Genomic DNA, 22760 nt, shown 5'->3' with positions numbered 1-22760 from the left:
TCCCCCCCTTATAAAAATAGAGACCATGGAGTGTAGGGTGCTGTAAATCCCTAAAACTACGGAATGCCCCTTTAACCCACACCTGCCTGCATCCAGCACCAGTCTACATACTGTACACCCCGAACCCCAAGTTACAGTGCCACAAGGAAACGACTTTTAACCCCTCATCCTTTAACCCATGTTTCACACACCGATGAACAACTGCTTCACATTTCCAGAGTATGTTGAATTTTTATTTCTGTATATTTGCAAATGGAACATGTAGGATGTCATGGCTCATCAGGAACAAGAGGAACCAATAAGGACACGAATGGTTTGAAACGGAAATGACTCTAGAGTTTTGAGGAAACTTTAAAACAAATAAAGCGTTTCAAGTTTTCATTGTTCCGCTCTGACTTGTTTCAATGATTTACTGCATAATATACTGATACTGAAGACTGCGGCTCCTTCTTTCCCCCCACCCCCTTCCCTAAGCGGTACGGGTTTAGGACCTTGAGGGTGCCAGATGTTTCCAGGACGCCAGCAGCGCGCTACAGTTGCGCCGGCACAGAAAAGTTGAACCAGTCCTACCGGAGTGTGCGTCTGGACGCGCCGACAGACCTGCAGCGATGGGAGCCTCTCAGACGCGCACCGAGCACCAGTACCAGAGCCTGGCGGACAAGACCGGATGTAAGTAAGACGCAAAATATATATTATGTTATAAATGATGTTTATTGTAGCCTGCGGCAGTGCTGCTTTGACTTAAATCAGTGTGTAAAAGTCTGTATAACAAGCGTGGGCTGTCCAGGAAATGAAAGGTGATACTGGTGACTGTGCGAGAACGTAAAACACTCTTTAGTTTTCATTATTAAGAACTATAATTATATTGTATCCATGCGCATTTGTTTGTGTTTATACTCGAACTTTTGCGCAGGCAGTTCAGAGGCGCCGCAACCTGTCAGACAGAGAAATGAAAGAAAAAGCAGACAGAGAAGTGAGCGGATCTATTTCTAGGAAGGGCTGAATTCTCAGAATCAGAATCAGAAATACTTTTTTATTGATCCCAGGGGAAATTACCTTTGACATGAACCGAGCAGCAGCAGCAGCAGCTGGGTCTCAAGGATAAGCTGCATCCCACAGATGTGCTGATATTTATGTGGCACTTTGGACTGCTTTATTGCTGCCTTCTCCTCAAGGCTGGGCTTTGGCCTGATTTCACAACAACACACACCCGTGGGGGTTGTTTTTCTTTTGTAATTGACTTTATGTCACTGAGGCTAATTGTGTGTTCAATCTGCTTAATAATAGCCAGACACACCACCACACTGTGACCAACAGACATGTTTGGATATGAGGTCATATAGTCCATGGGCCAGGCGAGATGTCTGCGCCATTCAAGGCGGCAAAGGTTGCTTATACTTTCTGAAAAGCTACATGTCTGTAGTCAACATTTTGGTATGATGACCCTATTGAAGTCACAGCTGAATCCTTGTTATCAGCTGTTAAAGTTACCCTGCCCCAATGGGAACAAATGTATTATTGGACCTTGTTAAGGACATATTTCAGTAATTTATAGTTTTATGTTTAGTGTCATTTTAAGGGAGACACACTGAGCGTTCATTCAAGCTCTTTTATGAATTCTTTTGACAAGTAAAGAGGACACTGGAGCTCCTTTTACCTTTTAATCACAGACATGTTCTTGCCATTTCTGCCTAAATCATCTTTTGTCTTTTAGTCCTGTGGCATCAGGAAGCATGAGAGATACAAAATACAAACACTGCAGTACTGGCATGATTCTAAGGGTTCAGGAAATGCAAAGTTTACCCACAGTATCTCATTCTGAGGGGGGGGTGGGGGTGATTTTCAGCCTGGATCAGGAGGACAGTTACTCTAAGAAAACAGACCATCACACTCATTTTATGCATCTGTTCAAATCAATGGCAATACGGGGTAATCATTTCTCGCTATACAACTTGAATAAGTAATTGTTTTCATATATCTGATATATTACTACATTGGGTAGTCTATTTACTCTGTATTAAGAACATTAATTGCACTGCCAAACATCTTGCAACACCACCTCTACACTAAAGCAGACTAAACAATACAAATGTGCTGTTTTAAGCATTTTTAATCAATTCCAGGTAGTTGAACATAGTCTACTTCTGTATTGTGGGCTATTGGTTTAGGGTTAAAACTAGGGTTAGGGTTGTTGTAACCCTATGTAGAGCTAGGGTTAGGTTCTCGGCCGTCGTGAGGCGTAGAGCCTCAAGTGAGACATTTCCGTAATGGTCTCCAGTGTCCTCTGTCCTTGTCAAAAGTACACACAAGCTCAGACTGTCCCCTTTAAAATGACACCAAACATAATATAAATCATTGAAATATGTCCTTAACGAGGGCCAATACACCAGTGATTTCATTGTCATCGGGGGAGTGTAACTTTAACAGCTGATAACAATAATCTAGACTACAGACATGTCTTTTTAAAGAGCATAAGCAACCTTTGCCACCTTGAGTGGTACCGACGTCTCGTCTGGCTCATGGACCAACAGTCTGTGTCTGCAGGCATGCAGTAACTTGCCAGAGACAGTAGCCGTCTCTGAGACACTGGTGTTTATTTTAACTATTGAAAATCCAAATCTGGAAGCAGACAGAAGTGATTATGATGTTTAAAGTTTTCATTGTGAGCTTGTTCACACAGTCAGTTAATGATTCAAGGAGCTATTGCAAGCTGCAAAAATGAGGGGCGTGCTGTGTTTGCACTGCGTTTAGTCTGATAGCAGAGCTGCGTTTGATCCAGTCAATAACAATAAGTTATAACACAGTCGGATGCACTAAAGGACGGCACACATCGTCATTAATTACACGTCAGAGCAGGAGCCCTGTGGATGTCATCATGAGTGTGTCTCTGACATTCATTCATGTCGTTTGCTTCTTTAGTTTCACTTGAGCAGATCAAGAACCTTCACCAGAGATTTCAGCATCTGAGTGGAAATGAAGAGAAGATAAGGTAAACGACAAACACACACCACTACAGATGGACCTCTCATGGCTGGGTTGAGGAATTGTGGGTGTTTCTGGTATCTCTGGCAGACATATAAGCCAAATAGGAACACATACTGTTCGTGTTCCAGTCTCCACAAAGTAATACACATAATAGTTCCTTTTCTTCAGAGTGAAACGGGAAACTGTTAAAAGATCGGTTTTAAGTCAACTAAAGCACTTAATGGACTTTTCTTGTGGCATTGCAGCAGAGAAAACTTGGACAGCATACCAGCCCTCGCCAACAACCCCATCAAGAAGCAAATTATCGAAGCATTCTTTGATAAACGGTGGGTGCGTTAAAAATTCGGACTCCTTCCTGCAGCTAATATTTCACATTGATAATTGTTAATGTATTCAAACTCATGGTGGCTGCAGGTGACTCCAGTTCATCGAAGTGGGTGTTTGGGTTGAATGATAATAATGTATTATAGAAAATGCAGAATACAACACAAATTACAAAATGCCGTGTCAGCTAAATTTCCTATTTGACCCTAATCCAGAAACCAGCATCAGGAGGAGGTGGGCTTCTTCGAAGAGATCGGTTTTGAGCAGTTCCTCATGGTCATGTCCCACTTCCGTCCTCCTACTTTGAAAATGACAGAAGAGGAGAAGCAGGCTATGAGGAAAGAGAAGCTTCGCTGTGAGTCGCTTTTAACAATTTTTTGTAAAGAATGTACACAAACAGGGACACCTCTGCTTTTAAAATACCCGACAACAATGGTTCACTCTCCACCAACATTCCATAAAGGGTTCGGCCATGCACAGCTGCATGACTGAGTCTGAATGAGGCTTGGAATGTGACCACACACAGGACTCGAAGTTACCTTCACTGATGTGTTTATATGCCCAGTTCGAAGACGATATCATAATTAGAATAGAATAGAAAATACTTTATTACTCAAGCACACTAAAAAATATACCTCTAACGGTAAAAATTAAATGAATTCAACCCTATAAACTCATATTTTCTGCATTTATTAAGGCTTTGTTGTGTGTCAAATCCTAACCTTAGGCTTAGGCTTGTTGTTGTTGTTTAGTAAATACAAAATTGGTATTGTACATATCCCTGAACATATTTGCATGTAGTCAAAGCTTTTAGACATGTCCCTGGCTTCCTGGTCATTTGACAGAGTGCGAGTTGATGGGAATAAATTGAGCAGACAGCTGAATTCACTGCAGTAAGAAGCGGCTGGTGTTTATGTAGCTGTGTAGCCTCATAGCCAAGAGAATGGTGGAGAAGTTTCTTGCAGAGAGACCGTTAATGTGTTTGGAGACAGTTTCTTTTACCCAAACTTTCACCTGTAAATTGAAAGTAAAAAAAAAAACTGACACAGGAAGGCAACCACAGTCTGCTGTGTGAGAGAAGGTTTGTATTACGAACAGAAAGAAACGTACAAAACAAAAAGCCATTTATTAGTCCTTAGCTAATCAACATAACTTCCTGTTTACATCAACAAATATAAAATATAAATATGTTGCAAAAAAACCTTGTAAAAGTGGTTTTTCGAACTTTAGAAAGCACTCTTTTAAAGGAATGTGTTGAGACAGAATGTGGAAATGTGCTTACTCAGTGACAAGCATACCAGTGTGGTCGATAGTCTCACACTTCCTTGTAGAATAAATGGAATTTGAGATAATAACAAAAAGGAACACAATAGCAGCTCCAGGGTAGTAGTAGGTCGCTGGTTTATGTTTTTAAATACCGTAATGTGAATGTTTGTTTTACAAAAAGTATAAAGTTTTTTCTTTTGTTTTGTTTTCTCCCCTGGTGTGAAGTGAGGTAGCAACACAGTACAAACATATTTCTCTGATGCTGTGAGACCTTTTATGGATAAAAGAGATAATTACCAGACGGCACTACAAAGCGTCCTATCTGGAGATGGATCGTGTTCAGCCCTGCTTGGCTTCACATACACACACATTTATCTGAATTGCGTGTCTCGGTCGTGTAGGAATGTCTGCTGCCCATATATCTGATTTCTAATGTCACAGTACATTTCTACAGCAGGCTGACATCATATCGACAGAACAGTCAAAATGTCAGTGGATGTTGCCCAAGGACGCAAATTGGCACTTTGTCTTGTTAGTGCTGCAGGACTGTTACACAGAAAGCCATGTCAGGGTACCTTTATCCTCTTAATGTCCCTGGAAATGAATGTTTTGTTGCCACATTATGATTGTGGTGATAAGAATTGTGCCCTTAATCACAACTTCCTCTATGTGATTTGATGATGGACGTTTCCTCATAAATTAGGCCGACCACTAAAGGTTCCTTTTCTGTTATTGCAGTCCTGTTCAACATGCATGACACAGACAATGACGGCACCATCACTCTGGATGAGTACAGGAAGGTAGGACAAATACATGATTTTAACGTATGGTTTAAGAGAAAGTAAAACATGTACTCACCTCTGCTTTTCAATTCAGACATTTTGCTAAAATACATCTGTGGGGTCTGCATTATGAAGCAAGTTAACCATACACAGCATGTCTTGTTATCTGGCTTCACTAAGCCTAACAACCACAGTTATGTGGTTTCACAACAGTGGTTGGGGCAATAGTGGCACCACATGACCTTATAACACAACATTGACAAGTCTACCAGTATGACAGGGACATTTTTTTCCCACTTTCCTTAAAACAATGAAATTCAATTTTATTTGTCTAAACAAAAATTGGATAGATGGCCAATCCCAAGATCAGATAATAATGTAAACAATCACCAGCTGCAGATCAGTTAAACTGCAGCAATCATTTCCCACCTTAACAACTAAAAACACAAAAATTCGGATTTTAGTGCCAATTCAACCTTCCATTTCTCCATAATTCTGCAGCGGAGTTTCATGAAACTCACTGTGATGATAGAGGAGGCCTTCTATAACAATATTCCAGTGAAATATCTGCTGCAGGTTTTATGGATTTTTTATAGTGAACTTTTAAAAACGCATAAAATTTTTAGAAAATTCGGATTTTAGTGCCAATTCAACCTTCAATTTCTCCATAATTCTGCAGTATTTTTTCATGAAACTCACTGTGATGATAGAGGAGGCCTTCTATAACAATATTCCAGTGAAATATCTGCTGCAGGTTTTATGGATTTTTATAGTAACTTTTTAAAAATGCAAAATTTCTCAAAATTCGGATTTTAGTGCCAATTCAACCTTCCATTTCTCCATAATTCTGCAGCGGAGTTTCATGAAACTCACTGGGATGATAGCGGAGATCTTCTATAACAATAATCCAGTGAAATATCTGCTGCAACTTTTATGGATTTGTTATAGTGAATTTTAAAAAATGCAAAATTTCTCAAAAAAATTCAGATTTTAGTGCCAATTCAACCTTCAATTTCTCCATAATTCTGCAGTATTTTTTCATGAAACTCACTGTGATGATAGAGGAGGCCTTCTATAACAATATTCCAGTGAAATATCTGCTACAGGTTGTATGGACTTTTTATAGTGAATTTTTAAAAATGCAAAATTTCTCAAAAATTCAGATTTTAGTGCCAATTCAACCTTCCATTTCTCCATAATTCTGCAGCAGAGTTTCATGAAACTCACTGTGATGATAGCGGAGATCTTCTATAACAATATTCCAGTGAAATATCTGCTGCAGGTTTTATTAATTTTTTATAGTAACTTTTTAAAAATGCAACATTTCTCAAAAAATTCGGATTTTAGTGCCAATTCAACCTTCTATTTCTCCATAATTCTGCAGCAGAGTTTCATGAAACTCACTGTGATGATAGCGGAGATCTTCTATAACAATATTCCAGTGAAATATCTGCTGCAGGTTTTATGGATTTTTTATAGGAATTTTTAAAAATGCAAAATTTCTCCAGAAATTCGGATTTTAGTGCCAATTCAACCTTCTATTTCTCCACAATTCTTCAGCAGAGTTTCATGAAACTCACTGTGACGATAGAGGAGACCTTCTATAACAATAATCCTGTGAAATATCACTGTGATTATCAATCCAATTACATAATACTTTTGTTGAATAGTTGCTTTTCAGGAGTGTTACCTGCTGTGGCTGAAGGTTGCCCCACTTAAAGACTTTCAATATTGTGTTCTCATCTAAGGTAGTGGAGGAACTTCTGTCAAAAAGCGGCGCCATCGACCAGGAGGCTGCCAAGGCGATAGCAGATGCAGCCATGTTGGAGGTGGCGAGCACAAACGTGCCCCACATGGTAACAGATTTCCAGAGCTGAACTGTCAGGAAGAATTGTTACAGCAACACAAAGTCATTTGTTTGTGTGTGTTTCAGGGTCCAGATGATTTCTATGAAGGAATTACGTTTGAGCATTTTGAACAGGTTTGTTCATTTCCAGCTCGCATTAATATCACTTTTCTTTCTGTCACTGACAGCATCTTGCTATCTGCCTTCAGATTTTAAAAGGACTGGAAATGGAGTCCAGGATGCACATTCGCTTCCTGGGTGTGGACACGACAACAATGCGTTGTGGGAAATCGACCTCTTGAAGGAGCTGTTTTTGCAAAGAAATGTTTATGCTGCTGCTGTTTTTAGCAGAACTTTCTCCAGTCCTTAAAAGGGATGAGGCTGAAAACACTTCTGATATGCACTAATATATTTTTGGACAGAGGAAAATAATTCCAAACTTGACATCATGCTGTAAGTACATTTTTATACAGCTAAAAGCTGCATGCTGCTTGTGCAGTTTTGGGATCCACTTTATGTCTTACAGTCCTTTTAAGCTAACAGAATCCAGTTTCAGAGGGTCTTGGTGATCCTATATAAAACTGGCATACAGTGACTTATTACTGATTTATAATTTATTACTTAACTAATTTATGTGCAATTGCCAAATCTCTACAATGACCAGCAACTAATATGAAGAATTCTTTGTACCTCGGTCAGACGGTCTAAACTTTGGGTGAAGCCTGTCATGCTCACCGGCCACTCGGTATGGCTGACATCCAAAGTGCAAGACTGTAGGTGCATACAATTCCTCTGCAGCTCCAGAATAGACACACATTATTACTACTAGTACTAACTGCTGCTTCTCCACCTCTATTTTTGACCAGAGAAACTTTGTCTTGGATAGAATTGTACAGACTTATCACTGATTAATAAAGAGAATATATACTAAGATGCTTTTGGGAAAGTGTTATTTTGAAAAAATAAATGACTTAATTTAGATTGATAAAGTACAAATATTATCTTTTTATTGCCAATTTTTACAGCTGCACTGACAGAAAGCCAAGAAACAACTGAAAATTAATTTACAGTCAGTGTTTACATCATCATCAGGTGACTAAATACGCAACAATTATAGTTCTAAAAGCCTTAAATTGACAATAATAAAGGTATAACTAAAGGATACAGTTTGTAGAATCAAACTGACAGAGGATTCATGTTTGTGTGTTGTGTCCTTCCAGTCAAAACACTGAGTCCATTTGAAGCTCAGTAAACTACCTGTCAGTGGGATGGATGTGAGCCAGACAGCCTGTCGTACGGCATCGCCAGACCGATGTTGTAGTTGTAGCCAGATGTCTCGGTGTAGTCTGACCTGCAGATGGGCAGGATGTGGTCCTGTGACAGCGCATCTTCAGAGAAGTCGTAATGGCAGATGACTCCTCTGTGTCTGCAGTACAAAAACATTTACATCAGTAACAGCAACAGGCAATTAAAGCACGCACACACACACACACACACAGGCTGCAAATGATCCTAATCATTCTGAATCATAGTACAATAAGTAAGGGGTTTGTCTTAATGATAGCAACAGCACACTGCTATTTATAACAGCAGGGAAAACATGCCCCAAGGTGATAACCTCCCAGCACCTTAAAACCTAATAAATAAATGATCCATAAACAAATAATGGCAAATATCAGTTTTTAAAATGTAAGAAAATAATGAAGCAGAAACATTAAACTTTAAATTCTGTTTTTTAAAATGTTTAAATGTATGCAGAAGCATATGTTCTAGATGAAACTATTGAACTTCCTTGCTGAGGTGCAGAGATGCAGAGCATTTCTGACTCTGAAGCTTGTGGGAGGAAGCGATGTGGGTTAAATATAAAAAGAAGAAGTGTGGGAAGAGGTTCATGACCTGCGATGAGCTGTAAGGTCGTCGTCTGTGATGCAGGCACCCCGCGGCGACTTGTCGTCGGGGATGTTGGCTGTTAGCAGGGTGCTGGTGTTGAAGCGGACATGCCTCACAGGATGCCTGCAGCAGAAAGACGAATGCAACACCTTCAGGATCAAACACGCGACTTCTATTGTAACCCGTTTCTCATAGATGTTTGACACCGAAATAATGAAAATCACTGCTTAAAGGCAGAAGTGTGGTTTAAAGTGATAACGTGTCACAGAAACAATGGTCCCCCACCTGTTGTGCATCTCCCACAGCTTAGCTCCCATCCTCATCTCCCACACACACACCAGTCCTTCGCCTCCGCCGCTCACAATCTTCCAGTCGTCTGCTTGCACCGAGGTGACGCCCAGGTGGTGGGCGTACAGGGACGCCACGGATGAGCTGGTTCTCAGGTCAAACACCCTGACCCTGCATTACAGAAGAGATGAATACATGAGTGCATTTTTATGAATGTATACAAAACCCCAGACTGAGGGCAGTAGAAGCATAATGACTGATGAAGTTAAAACAAAGGCATCAGTCATGTTCATTTTGGATTTCACTTCCTTCTAACAGAGGCGGAGATCTAATGCCAAAACCACATGAGAGTAGGTCAAAGACTGCATTCACTGACAGACAAAGGGACGCTATTCTCACTTCTGGAAGCGAGAACAGCATGAGAACTTTTCAACTTCCAGCCAAGGGACCAAAGACAAATGCACACACACACAGATGTGACACAGCAAACATCCAGCCCTGTTTGCAGTCAGCAAGCAGCTAACATTGTAAAAGTTTTACTGAAAAATAACAATGAGAACTGTAAAAAAATTAAAAAGTAGTAAATAATCAATCAATCAACCTGTGATTTTGTGTTTTTTGGGCCATGTATTTATTTAAATACATATTTTCTGATTTAGAAATTAGCTTTTTTATTTCTTTCTATGAGCAGCTCATAAATTTTCCTTTGCTTAAATAATCTATTATGATACTGTGATAATGATTCATTTTAAAGTGCTAGTTTTCATGATGGATAAAAGGCAATAAAGCAGGATTTCTGCCCGGTGGGTTTCATCAGCCACTGACGCCCATGGGACGTTCAGCTCCATCTGTTGTCGCTGTGGCTTTATTGCAGCTGAAAGCATCCAGGACATGACTCCATCCAGGCTCAACCTTCTTCCAAGACTTCATTACCATAATCAAATTCACTCAGGGGACTCGGACTCGGATTTCATTTCCATTTCCAAAACTTCTCCAGAAGCTGACAGTTAAATGGGCACTGTGGACTTGTTGTCTGCAGTTAGTTTAGCCTGTTTAGTGGCATTACGTGATGGAAGCACACGTTTAAACAATGAGGGCTGAACATTACTGGCAGGCCGCTGGGAGCCATAAATCTAATGCCGGAGGCGGCATCTTCTTCAGTGAACCGTCGCCGGCCAGACTCTTCTTCATTAATCAAGAGAAGCTGGGCCTAATAAGAAGAGTGAGGGAGAGGCTCACATAAATTCTGAGCAGCTAGACGAAAAAAAAATCAGCGATTACACCATCAGGAGGACATCTGAGCCTCAACCGTGTGAACTGGTGAGTCCATCCCAAGACCAATAATAAGGAGACCGAATAGAATTGACATGTTCGGCTACAAAAGATTCATGATAAACACAGACAGACCGTCTACGTAATTATAAGTGACTGAGCACAGGCCGCAGGTGTGACGGTCTCTCATCACATCCTCTTATCCTCTTACTGTATCCAGCTCTGTCCACATCATCCCTGTTTAAACAGACGTGGCCATTTTCCAGACAGCTCTTATCTGGACCCCTCATTTGCTCCTTGGATCTCAGCAGAAAAACAGAGGACAAAACTCATTTGGACAAAAAAAAAGAAGGGATGCATTTGGCTTTGGCCTCACGCCACCCTGTGCAAAGGGCCAAGTTTGCCCACTGTCCCTCGGTCTCCATTTGTCCTCCTCTGTTTGCTGCATCAGCTTGGGGCCAAGTTAGTGTGGACCAAAATCTGATCAGGGTCCAAGAATGATCCTTCAGATACTGCTGATGAATTGTGTCTCTAACAATCAATTGTACTTGTAGTGGTAGTTATAAGTTGAATCAGAAACCTCAACAATACAGTGCAGTTGCTTTCACTGTAAGCCAGCTACTTAACAGCCAGATGGATTTGGTGCTGAATAGAAGCAGTGGGGGCAGCGGGGGCAGCTTTGGACCAAGACACGCCAGGGATTTTTCCTTTCCTGCCAGCTCATGCACCGCAGCACCCGCTAACAAGTGCAGAATGGCTCTTTTATGTGTCTTTCCTCAACTAGAGAGCCAGGTTAGCAATGTGGCACGTGCATGTGTGTGTCGGATAGACGTAACACAGCCAACATTTTATTCTTCTAAAGCATGCTTCAGGTAGAGAAGGAGACAGAGGAGGAACATTTCTTTTTAAGACAAAACAAAAACGCCTCTCTTCATTCAATGCTTAATTCCTTTTTGTTTTTCAAGGCAACAGATCCGTCTGTCATGTGTGAAAAATCCACAAATTGAATGGAGCTTTGTCTCCTCACACATTTTCTAAACACCTGTTTTCTACTTCAAGTATCCTCGGCGTCCCAGCCTCCTTCATCAGGTGTGACTCCTCTTAGCTTTTGTTCTTGGCTCAGTTTTCTGTCATGCATGATCTTTGTGTGTTCTCTATCTGCATGAAAGTGTGTGTGTGTGTGTTGTGTAGTGTGTATTCTTTTACCTCCTGTCTTTGTTTCCACACACCAGCAGATGAGGGGAGCTGTCTCTCAGGTTGATGCAGGTGAAATCTCCCGGCGAGTTGCCGACACAAGCCGCCGGTTTGTTCGACTCCAGGCTGTAGACGTGGATCTGAAATTCAAACACACACAGCACATGTTAATCAGAATCAGAATCAGAAATACTTTATTGATCCCAGGGGGAAATTGCTTTCATTCCAGGTGCTCCATGTATACTCAAAAAACAGGTTAGAAATATAAAATAAGGTAAAGTAGTAAGAGTAAAATAAATATAAAACCTAATCAATTCTAAACATTAATTAATTATAAACATTCAAGCAAAATCCAGGCAAGTGAAAACTGATAGTCATATATAATACAACTGATACTGTGTGAATGCATGACTGAACACTGCAACACTGAATGCATGAGTTTGAAAAGCTCAAATTATTTCCTGCAGCAGGTCAATGATTGCAAATATAAAGTGCACTTCTCCTCAACTAGCCTGGATTCCTTTCTTCAATTCTACCAACACAGTACCCAACAGGACGTTGGATATCAAACAAAGATTCTGCATAAATATTTTGCACATGAGACAAATATAATATTGCCATCAAACACTCAACATCAGGATTTAAACTCAGTCGTACTGGCTGCCTTTGGTTCGATGCCCGCAGTAAACGTTCTGCATACAAGTCACAATGATGTCATCTGTTGCTGGTTGGTAATTGGTCAATTAGCTGCTGGTGTTTTCAGAACAAACAGAATAACCAGCAGGCAAAATTGTCTTTGAATGATTAAAACAACAAAGAAATTAAAGCAAAGAGGGAGGGAGAGACGAGAAGAGAGAGAGGGAGAGAGAGACTGAGAGGGAGGGAGAGGGGATGAGAAAGAGAGACGAGACGAGAGAGAGAGGGAGACAGAGGGATAGGGCAGCAAAGATAAAGAAGTTTCAAAGAAAAAAACACAGACATGATGTAAGCCTTGAGGAGCTGCCAGCAGTTTTTGTGCGAGTCCCTTATTTGGGCCAAGCAGAGCTTTAATTGTGCACCACCCCAGGGTAAAGCCCAAATCACACCGGACTTTGAAATGACAGCTTGATAGGATTTGGACGGCAGAAGAGAGGGAGGAGTATAGAGGGGGCAGAACATTTAGAAAAGAGAGAGAGAGAGAGAGAGGGGAGATGCAGAAATTAGGCTCGGCCTGCTGTTGTAGATGAATCACAGCAGATATTTTTATTATTAAATATCTGCCCACCTCACCCAGTGTGAGGAAGAGACGCCGCCGAGGGAGGCGAAGGAGCCTCTTTGTGACTGTACTGTGGGCTGTTAGGAGAGAGCCGCAGCGAGAATAATGGCGAGCATGACTGTAGAGGAGCTGTTAGGTTAATGCACTCGTTGGAGGCTCACAGACAAAAGAATGTTGGCTTGTAGGTGGATGTTAATGTAATTAGACTGCATGCTTTAAAAAAAACTATAATCATTGCTGCACCTTGGAGAAAACCTTTCATGCTTTCTGTTCCACACACTTGGCCAAAGTGCAGACTTTATTTTGGGTTTTAATTCATCTTAATGTCGTATCATAGACAAATCATGCGCCGTGGAGGGTCTGCAGGTTTTCACCAGCTGAGATGAGCGGTCCGAACAACAACCTGCAGACTGCTAGCTCTCCGCGTGCACCACTATTCCCCACATGTAAGACAAATATGGACTGATAGCTGCATTTGCTTTAGACACCATGTGGACAAACAGAGATTAGTACAATGGGCCAGATGCAGGATAATGGCGAGTTTGTGGTTTCATCCCACAGAGCAGAGAGAAGAGACGTGAATTATTTACACTGGATAGTTGCAGATGCTTCCAAAGTCTGCACCTTACTTCACATCAAATCCTTCTCTCAGCCGTCCATCCCTCTGGACTTTACACAATGGCTAAATGAACGGTTTTCTATCAGCACTCGTGCTCGGCGGTAGACCCACCGCGGTGGACGGACAGCGTGCCAGGGCAGACGCCAGCCTGTGTTGAAGGCAGAGCCACGAGCTGGGTGGATGCCTGAGTGTCCCTGTTCCTCTGGCAAGAAGAAGGCAAGGCCTGGAGTAATGAGGATGTGAAGACTGGCTGAGACTCCACACACACACACTCACACACACACACACACCCTCTATAAGCCACATGCTAAAAACCATAATAAATCAGCTCTGATTGTCTGCAGCAAGTCATCGATCCCCACTGTGGGGTTCAGTTCGAAGTCAAAATGCTGTAAATGAAAAAGTTTCACTCTTTTGTGTGAAGCCGAGGTGTGACATGGCTTGCTTGGATGCCACCTGCATGTATCTTTACAGATTTTAATTAAGCATATGTTTTCCTACTAAAGGCACGAGTAGCAGCTGCAGCCAAATCATGTTTTGTCTTCTTCACAGTACGAAATCGCTGATAGAAGCGTGACAGCAGTGACAGAACGGCTAATTAAATTTGTTAAGATAGTTTAATTAGTAAGAGATGCATGGTAATCATGAATTGGCATAATTTAGGTCTGAGTTTGGGCTGGGGTCACTATGGAAACAAGAAAGTTTGAAAGACTTCATGCACCCCTGTGCTGTAAATAAAACCACTTTCTATCTTTAACCCTGGACATGCTAACGCCAAAGATATTAAAAAAAAATGAGTCCAGCTGCATCAGTAGACTGATCTGTGTTTACAAGTCAAAGCAAATGTATTTACACAGCTGCAAATGGCTGTTTACTTTAGTTTGACATGGTGATATGAGCCACATTTGCTATGATTCTGAAGGAAGACAGAATAATTTCAAGAAAGGTTTGGGGTTAAAACGTCAATTATGGCCTTTAGTAATGACTATTTTAATACAAAATAGTAATGGCAGCATGAATCAGAGTAAGCCACCCTCACTGCTGGTCTGCTTCTGGTCCACTGTGTGGTGCTTTAGCGCTGCCGCTGAATCAGTGCTACAGACCTCCAGCTGTGTAGTAAGGATGATGTCAGCGCAGCAGTGTTGCCAAAAGCCACAGTCAATCACAGACAGACTGCTGCAAACATGCACACGGCTGCTAACTGCTGTTCAATACGGGCGATCCATACGTAGGAAGAGATGAGTTATACAGCTCCTCTCCTCCTTTATCCAGCCGGCTATCACGCCGTTTGTTTGTTTGTTTGTGTTCTTGTCTATGTTCTGGAGCTGCTTACTAACAGCAAACATTTGCTATACAAACAATGATAAGGTGAAATGATTGCTGACTTGTTGCCTCCTGATCCCACCAGGATAGAGAGTCTCATGGCTCTCTGTGATTTCTAAGTAAAGGCTTAACACTCAATTAGGTGCACAGGGTCCTTAGAAACACAGTATTATTAGAAGCAAACAGATGCAGCTTGAGAAACAACTCTTGATCAAAGTACACATAAAGGTTGTAGTAATTAGTAGCAGGAGGCCCAAAGAGAGCTTATCGCTATTTAAGCTAGCGATTACTATAAACAAATCTCCTATAGGATTTGACAATCAATCCTACGGGGACACAGAGTGCCTGAGGGGACAGAGCGTAAACACACTGCCAAGAGACCTTGTTCACATTTAGACAGATGAACAAATACTTTCTGTAAAGCTTCTTCTGTTCCAATGAGCAGTTTTAAATAAAGTGCACTCAACATTTCAAAGAGAATAGGCATCTTTTCCCCAAAAGGGATTCATTCATTTAGCTGAATAGGAAAGATGGAAAATTCAGCTACGAGCCGGTGATTAACCTGATAATGGCCTAATGCCAGAACCTTTGTCTTGGCTGCTTTTCCTTCCATGAATTGTACAAGCACAACAAATTATTTACCTTGTACAACTTCCCATTTTTTCATTATGCACCTGTTGAGAGCACAACTGCCCTTGTTAACTCTAATGGGAACCTTTTATTTCATTTAGTGAGGTCATCTTTTCTTCAGTGCATCTAAAATCCAGCTGCAGAGTTTTGAGTCTTTTCCATCTGTTTGGTCAACATCCAAAGTTTTGTTTCATTTTTTTTTTTTGTCCTTCTCAAATCCAACTAAAAACAAAACCTTGACACGGCTCCATCGGTTCCATTAACACCGAAACGCAAGACTGTAATTCTTAAACAGGTGGAGATGCTGTTCATAATGGAGCAAATGGTCATGAACAGACGCAGATGAAACCCTGCTCTTCTCTTTTATTCCTGAGGGGAGCTGAAAGCTACATGATTCTGTACATATCTTTTTATCTTACTGTGTGTTAAATTATGCAAATGATGTTTAACTTAGTAGTTTTAACTCATGCAAACATTTGAAATATATATAAAGCTGTTATTCCCACCTTGTTGCCACCGTCATGCATGGCCCAGCCTGTTCGCTTCACCCCAAATGCAACCTGCGAGTCAGAGGCATCCAGACAGGTGATGGGATGACCGTAGACCGAGTGGAGCATCCGTGGCTCCTCCTCCCGGGGATCCAACAGGTAGACGGTATTTTCTGCTGCCAGAACAGCCAGCGGGTGCTGCTTCCCCCTGCCTGGCACCAAAGTCAGACTCTGTACCTGCCACATAAGAAAAGATGGAGAAAGGTTTGACTCGTACAGAATCAGAATCAGAGTCTTTTATGCTTTTGTGGTGCAGCCTGAATGACTGAAAGTTACGGTCCATATCAATGTGAGTCCTTTTCATATGACCGGAGGAGCCTGACTCACAGTCTTGGGCAGCTGAGGCCGGCAGACCGTCCTCCAGTAGCCGCAGTCGTTAGCACTGTCAAGCCGAACGTCTGATCCAGCAGCAGAAACCAAAGCAGGACTGTCGGGGCTCAGAGCCAGCGCCTGAATCCTCCCAGAGACCTGGAAGTGGTGGATGGGCTCCCCACCTGTCTCTGTGCTCCACAGGTCCACACAACCTACACCCAAAGCACACACAGGACCCCCAGACCATTAATAAATCAGGCGTTACACCAAACTATTTTTAAAGCTTACCCCCTGCATCACACACTCACCGTCTTCATATGCAGCGGCAGCCACTGTGCCGTTGACCTGGACGTGGCTAACATGAGGCCTGGGCTCTGTGTTTGCTGACAGACTGTTGGCCTTCAGATACGAGGCTGACGAGTCCCAGTGCAGTGTATCCCACAGCCTCACGTCTCCAGAGGTGTACCTTCAACAATAAAAAAACACAAAAAGACTGTTGAATATAACAGCAAGACCGTCGCAGCATCGCAGGCTGTGAAGTCACCCTCTCACCACTGAGTCATTTCACAGTTCCCTCCTTTTCACACTCTTATTTTGTTTTTAATGTCTTTGTTACATGATCTTTCAAGGAGTACTGTGGTGTTGTTTGGGCAAAAACTACACAAAAACAAACAAATAGCTACATAACTAAATCTGCAATTTTGCCATTACTACTTAAGTCAATTATGTGATGGAAAAAATAAAAATTAGACCAACCAGAAAATGTGTTTTGCCTGCAAGGTAAATAAAAACCTGTAAGAACTGACTCTGGACTCAACAAACATATTCACTGACAAAATGTTTTAGCAGCTGGTTGCTGTATTTTAACAAAACCATTCAAATTAAAAACTCAAACTAAAAAAAAAGAAAAGAAAAGAAAAGTGTGAACACAAGAAGATTATTAACCCAAGGCAAAGATGACATTCAGAGCTACTGAGCAGAATATTTGTCTCCTCCTTCTGGCAACCAGGCACAAAAACACTATATGGACAAAAGTATGTGGACACCCAGCCATATGTTTGCTGGGCTCCAGCCCATTAAGGATTTGTAAAGTCTGATAAAGGTTGATGAGGCGAGCACAGGCAAGATCTTCCACAGCACAAACTGGGAAGATCATTTCACAAAGTTATCATCTAAATACTCATGATATGGTCTAAGGTTACATCAATCAGTCAATGAATGGGCGTTTGAAAACATTTTTAGCCACCATTTTTCACAAAAATGTACAATCAATCAATCAATAAAGCTGCAGATCTATCAGTCTGCAGCACTGACATTTGTCATTTTACTACTAAAAACAGAGCAGCAGGAACCTTTCGCTGCAAATGGTGTCCATTTACTTTTGGTCTGCTGAACTAGTTCAGCACTGCTATGATCCTGGTTCTCGTAGTAGACTAACTTCTCCTCGCCAACCCCGCTTTTACCACAAGTTACCCTACAGGCTTCTGCTCCGTGAGCTCTCACTGCGGGAGACGACAAACTGCCAGAGTTACCACCTCCACAGAACCATCATGTCTGAGCAAGTATCCGCTTTGCAGCCGCAGTGTGTCACACACTGACAGCGAGTTTGACAGAGGGTGTGCATGTGTTGCATCCCCCCCATGTGTATGACTGGCAGGAAGTAAACAACAGGAATACACACTTTCCTTTAATTGGTGCATCACTACAATGCCAACTATCGACAGAATGATGATGCCGAATCTCATCCAAGGAAACTTTTCTGAGCAGGAAAGTCCGTGGTGGTGGTGTGCCCGCCCGGGTCGCTGGGTTAATGAGACCGTTACCTTTTAAGTGCCAAATCGGATTCTGCTGGTTTTCTAATCAGATTCTGTGGATGCAATTGAATCATACTCGATTGCTCTTAACTGCCATTGATTGTTTTCCAGCGAAACAAATCCATGTGTGTTCACTTAGCCTCATTATCTTTAAATACTAATAATGGGGAAAATATTGACATGGTGAAATTGTTAAATGAAGGGGTATTTAAGAAGAAGATGAAGATGTTTTAAACTGTGTTGGTACATCTGCTAATATGACACAACACAGGCACACCTTCTTCTCTGATGGGACACACCAGCAGCGAGGGGAATCTAATCACACCACTCCCCGGAGACGCTGCACATCTCTTTGCAATCAGATCCCTGTGGTCTCTCACAATCTGTCACTGTCTCAGCTCAGCTACATCAAGGCAGGTTAAGCTGCAATGTATACACTCTACCTACAGTCATCTGTAGAGCTATTAGTAGGACAATATAAATAACAATTAGCATCAGAAAAAAAACATATCCAAAGATATCCTGAAGTAATAAATCAGAAAAGCCATAATGTAACACTTATGCCCGGTTTACACTGTGTGACCGTCGCAGACGAAAGACGAGCATCGTAGGAGAATCGTAGAGATATCTTTGGTCGTGGCTCTAAATCGGTGGTCTTACATCGCACTGTGAGGCAGGTTCCACGACAGCCGTTGTCGGCGTTTTGCGACCAAAGACAAGCTGAGATAAAATTCTAGCAGTGTCAGAAATTTAGGATGACTGTCTCACAGTGTAACAGCTGCTACGACCTGACACCCCGTATCCACGTCTTCCTCCTCGTAACCTGCGATCGCCTGCGATTCAGTGAATGGTCATCGTACAATCTGCACGCATCAAACTTGACGCCGTACCAAAGTTTATTAGATTCATATTGTGTAGTGTGTCATGCAATGGTCTTATAAGATCACTAAAAATTGCACAGTGTAGAAAAGCCATTAGACTGTGAGGAGGAAGACTGATAGAATTGTGAGTATGTGAGCTGTCAAAGTTCACATTTACACACATCAGATGTCAGACGTGGCGTACAGGCGTCCTTGACACTCACCCAGCCAAGACGAAGTTGTCACAGGAGCTGACGTCACACAACACCTTCCCCAGTTCGAACTGCAGCTGGCTGATTGACCCCACTCGGTTCTACACAGACAGAGTCGTTTAGGTGAAAACCTTGCCCAATATATCACAGAAACCAAGAAAGAGAAATACAAATACTGCTCCTTTATATGTGCTATTGTAATGGGATTATCAATGTGAGTCACTTCACCTTCTGATGTGTCTAATCAGATTGTATTACAGTATTTTGTGAAATGACGTCACACCTTCCAGTTGCTGCGCAGCGTTTTCGCCGAGTTCCTGCAGTCTCGCAGCGTGCTCTTCCAGGAGGGGGAGTCGGATACGCCGGCGTCCTGATGGTACCCCTCCTTCGTGCACATCCTGAACCACAGAACGCCGTCCTCTGCAAGGACTCTCCATGCCCTGCTCACCTGGGAGGAGATTGGACAGTGTAACAGCAGTTTGAGTCAGCATAAATTAAGGGCATCACGTATTTGTGCTTAACGAGCCCCACTGCCTGCCAAACAGACTCTGCTTGTCTGTGCGTGTCACACAAAATGTAATTTACTAATCTGGACCAAATTAAGTCCTGTAAGGTTTTAAAGCCGCTCAAAGTAATTCAGCACACTGGAGGCGGGAGAGAAATTTACCTGTGATCTAAAGACGAAAATGCCAACAAGCAGTTTGATTAGTTTACTCTCTGTTTTTTATGAGTTTGACTTTGTCAGTGACAGTCTTTCCTTCCCTCCTGCTCTATGTGATCACATACGCTGCACTAAAAAAGAAAAGCCTTTCTATTCTACCTATAAGTGAGGACAAACATTAACACAGAGGCACCTTAGACCATGTGTTAACTAGCAGTCACTCCCAAGTCATTTGTAAAGCTCTGCACTCATGACACTGTGGTTAGAAACCACAAAATAATTTCAGAAAATCACCTTCCACATTAGTTAAAATCAACTGCAGCGGTGTAATTTCAGCTATATCAACATGTAAAATGATCACTCAGACATAAAGTATGTTTCCTAAAGTACAACCACCATCACAAGGCCGAGCTTTAGACCTAAGACAGCAGCTGCACTGTGCTGATCACCAGCTGTTAGCACTATTTTTTGTAGACATGTAATGATATAAGTCACTATTGAGCATGTTGACCCATTTAAAACTCATGAAATGCCTATTTTTATACTATTTGGTATACATACCAATATCAACCAGCCACTGATGCAATATTGCTACATTTTGTTGCAGTAATTTTTAGTTTGTCTCATGCTAAATTAATATAGTGATTGATCTGCTGTGAATACTCATATCAAGTCTCAAGCTGGAGATCCAAAAGTATTCCAAATAAACTTCTTATCTTGAGTTTTAGTAATGTTTCCAGGAGTGTCAAACCTTCTGTTATGAAGCCTTTTTCTTTACATTTCATGATTTTTGGAAATTGTATACCCCAAGGTTTTTATTTTATTATTATCTGGTGCCCTCTCAGGTTCATTTGTGAGAGATGGAATCATTGATTTGTATGTTGGTTTATTCGCACTGCTTGTGAAGCTTACCTGTGCACACCGGCCTAGTTCAGCACAGCTGAGATACTGGAATATCTTCAAGGCTAACTCATATGGCAACTCAACATCAAAGAAGGGAATATCATTGACTTCATTCTGTAAAACAGAGGATTACACATATTTTACACACACAGGTGGTCAGAAATCATCATCATCATCATCATCGTCATACCAGATCCTGAATGAGCAGGTCCACCAGCTCCTCTTCTTTCCTGGCTTTTCTCTGAGGCTGCTGTTCCTGCTGCAGGGATGCGCTGCAGACACCGGTCATGTTCTGGTACTGCCTCTTTCTCCTGCTTCTCTCCTCCTGGATCCTGTCCAGCAGAGGACTGGTCCTCCCATCCAGCAAACTGCGCGCAATGGACACATACTCAGGCTGATCCTCTGTGTCCGCAGCAGTCTCCCCTCCACTGACAGATACTTTACCCTCTTCTACTTTTGAAGAGCTGCAGGCCTCGTTAAGATTTTTTAAGTCTCTCTTCTTATCTTGCGAAGAGGAAGAAGCGCGACCGAGCCGCCGCTCTACTTTTATACTCTTTAACTCCTGTTTCCAGCGCTCCCTGAACGCAACAAGTTCGTTCTCCGCCATGTTTCTGTTGTCATTGCTGACAAAGCATAACTCTGTAACATCGTTAAGTGGAATTTGTTAAGTATTCAGACCCGTTATGGAAACCCATAGCTCGCTAGTTGCTACCGACACAAAACAAACACAGGTCCGTCTCTATAAAGTGCCCGGAGTGGAACAGTGACCTACTGCAGATAAGTTCCGCAGGAGGTTAATTCCGCACTTTTGTCATAGGCGCGCCGATTCTCAGGAATGATTTATGTTTTTGTGGCCAGAGGTGGTCATGTGAACTATATTACAATGAAAATATGTAACAGTCCGTGTAGGTGTGGTGATATTTGGAAGAAAAAAGACAAAAAAGGAATGTATTTAAGTTAAACATAAGACGGGAGAACACAATGTTCCAGAACATCCTGCAACAAAAGCAGGAGAGAATCAAGAGTTAACCATCGCATCTCTCTTTTGGGAAAAGATGATGTAAACCCCACACCATGTGACATTGTAATGAATAATACAGAGGAGAGAAAGAGAGAGAGAGAGAGGTGGGGAGAGAAAGCGGGAACGCAAACACGGTGAAGGTTTGATGAGAAAAGAGAAGGAGGGTCACATATCCTCCATCAGTCTTTTAAACTGAGAAGACCCGGTCCTTCTTCTGTCAGAAGAAAAAAAAGATGTGCTGGCTACCGGTAGACCAGCCTTGGCTGCAGCCCGGTGACACCACCTGCAGCAGCCGCCGACCCTCGCCGTGCTCCGTGGCTCAGCTGCTCGCGTCCCGCCTGCGGAGGATCGGGGACCAGCTGGAGAAGAGCTGGACGGCCGGAGAGAGACACACGGGCATGGGCTTCGGCTGCAGGGAAAGGGAAAGGGGGACGGTGGCGTCGGTGTCTAAGCGAGGCCACCTGAAGGGCTTCCTGTGCATGGCGGTGCACTTCACCGCGCTCGTGCTGTTCGTGGCGAGGCGACACCTGTAGGGCGCGAGGCTGCAACACCAGCAACAGGTGAGTAAACAGTGTCACGTCACCTGAGCGGGCGCGAAGCTGCCTGACCTGCAGCCATTGGCCAGTGGCCAGGTCTGGTGCGTTAGTGGCGTTAATTTAATTTACGCAAAATAATATTCATAATAACGGCTTGATGTGTTTTATGTGCAGGAAATTACGTTTCTTTCTTTTATTTTATTTTCTTTAGATTCTAGA

General features: G+C 42.3%; 2 protein-coding genes across 3 annotated transcripts; one reads left to right on the top strand and one right to left on the bottom strand.

The window, feature by feature from the left end:
* Positions 1-34: 34 nt before the first annotated feature.
* Positions 35-8091, top strand: LOC114441374 (calcineurin B homologous protein 3-like). The gene is made up of 8 exons (XM_028414270.1): positions 35-669; positions 2920-2989; positions 3231-3311; positions 3525-3664; positions 5314-5375; positions 7106-7213; positions 7291-7338; positions 7413-8091. The coding sequence occupies exons 1-8, from the start codon at positions 609-611 to the stop codon at positions 7503-7505; spliced, it is 663 nt and encodes a 220-aa protein (XP_028270071.1). The 5' UTR covers positions 35-608; the 3' UTR covers positions 7506-8091.
* LOC114441372 (F-box/WD repeat-containing protein 8-like) lies at positions 7003-21725 on the bottom strand. Of its 2 annotated transcripts, XM_028414268.1 has the most exons (12): positions 21175-21725; positions 20994-21098; positions 19704-19868; positions 19433-19521; positions 16843-17000; positions 16550-16746; positions 16181-16399; positions 11860-11987; positions 9379-9552; positions 9100-9216; positions 8461-8629; positions 7003-7235 (listed from the first exon to the last, which is right to left on the bottom strand). In XM_028414268.1, the coding sequence occupies exons 1-11, from the start codon at positions 21589-21591 to the stop codon at positions 8464-8466; spliced, it is 1935 nt and encodes a 644-aa protein (XP_028270069.1). In that variant the 5' UTR covers positions 21592-21725; the 3' UTR covers positions 7003-7235; positions 8461-8463. The 2 variants fall into 2 exon arrangements, with proteins under 2 accessions (XP_028270069.1, XP_028270068.1); XM_028414267.1 differs by lacking the exon at positions 7003-7235 and having other exon boundaries at positions 8189-8629.
* Between the last annotated feature and the right edge of the window lie 1035 nt (positions 21726-22760).

Source organism: Parambassis ranga, chromosome 9, assembly GCF_900634625.1.
Source record: "Parambassis ranga chromosome 9, fParRan2.1, whole genome shotgun sequence".
NCBI lineage: Eukaryota > Metazoa > Chordata > Actinopteri > Ambassidae > Parambassis > Parambassis ranga.
The sequence above is the reverse complement of the archived record's forward strand: the minus strand, read 5'-3'. Positions and strand labels throughout refer to the sequence as shown.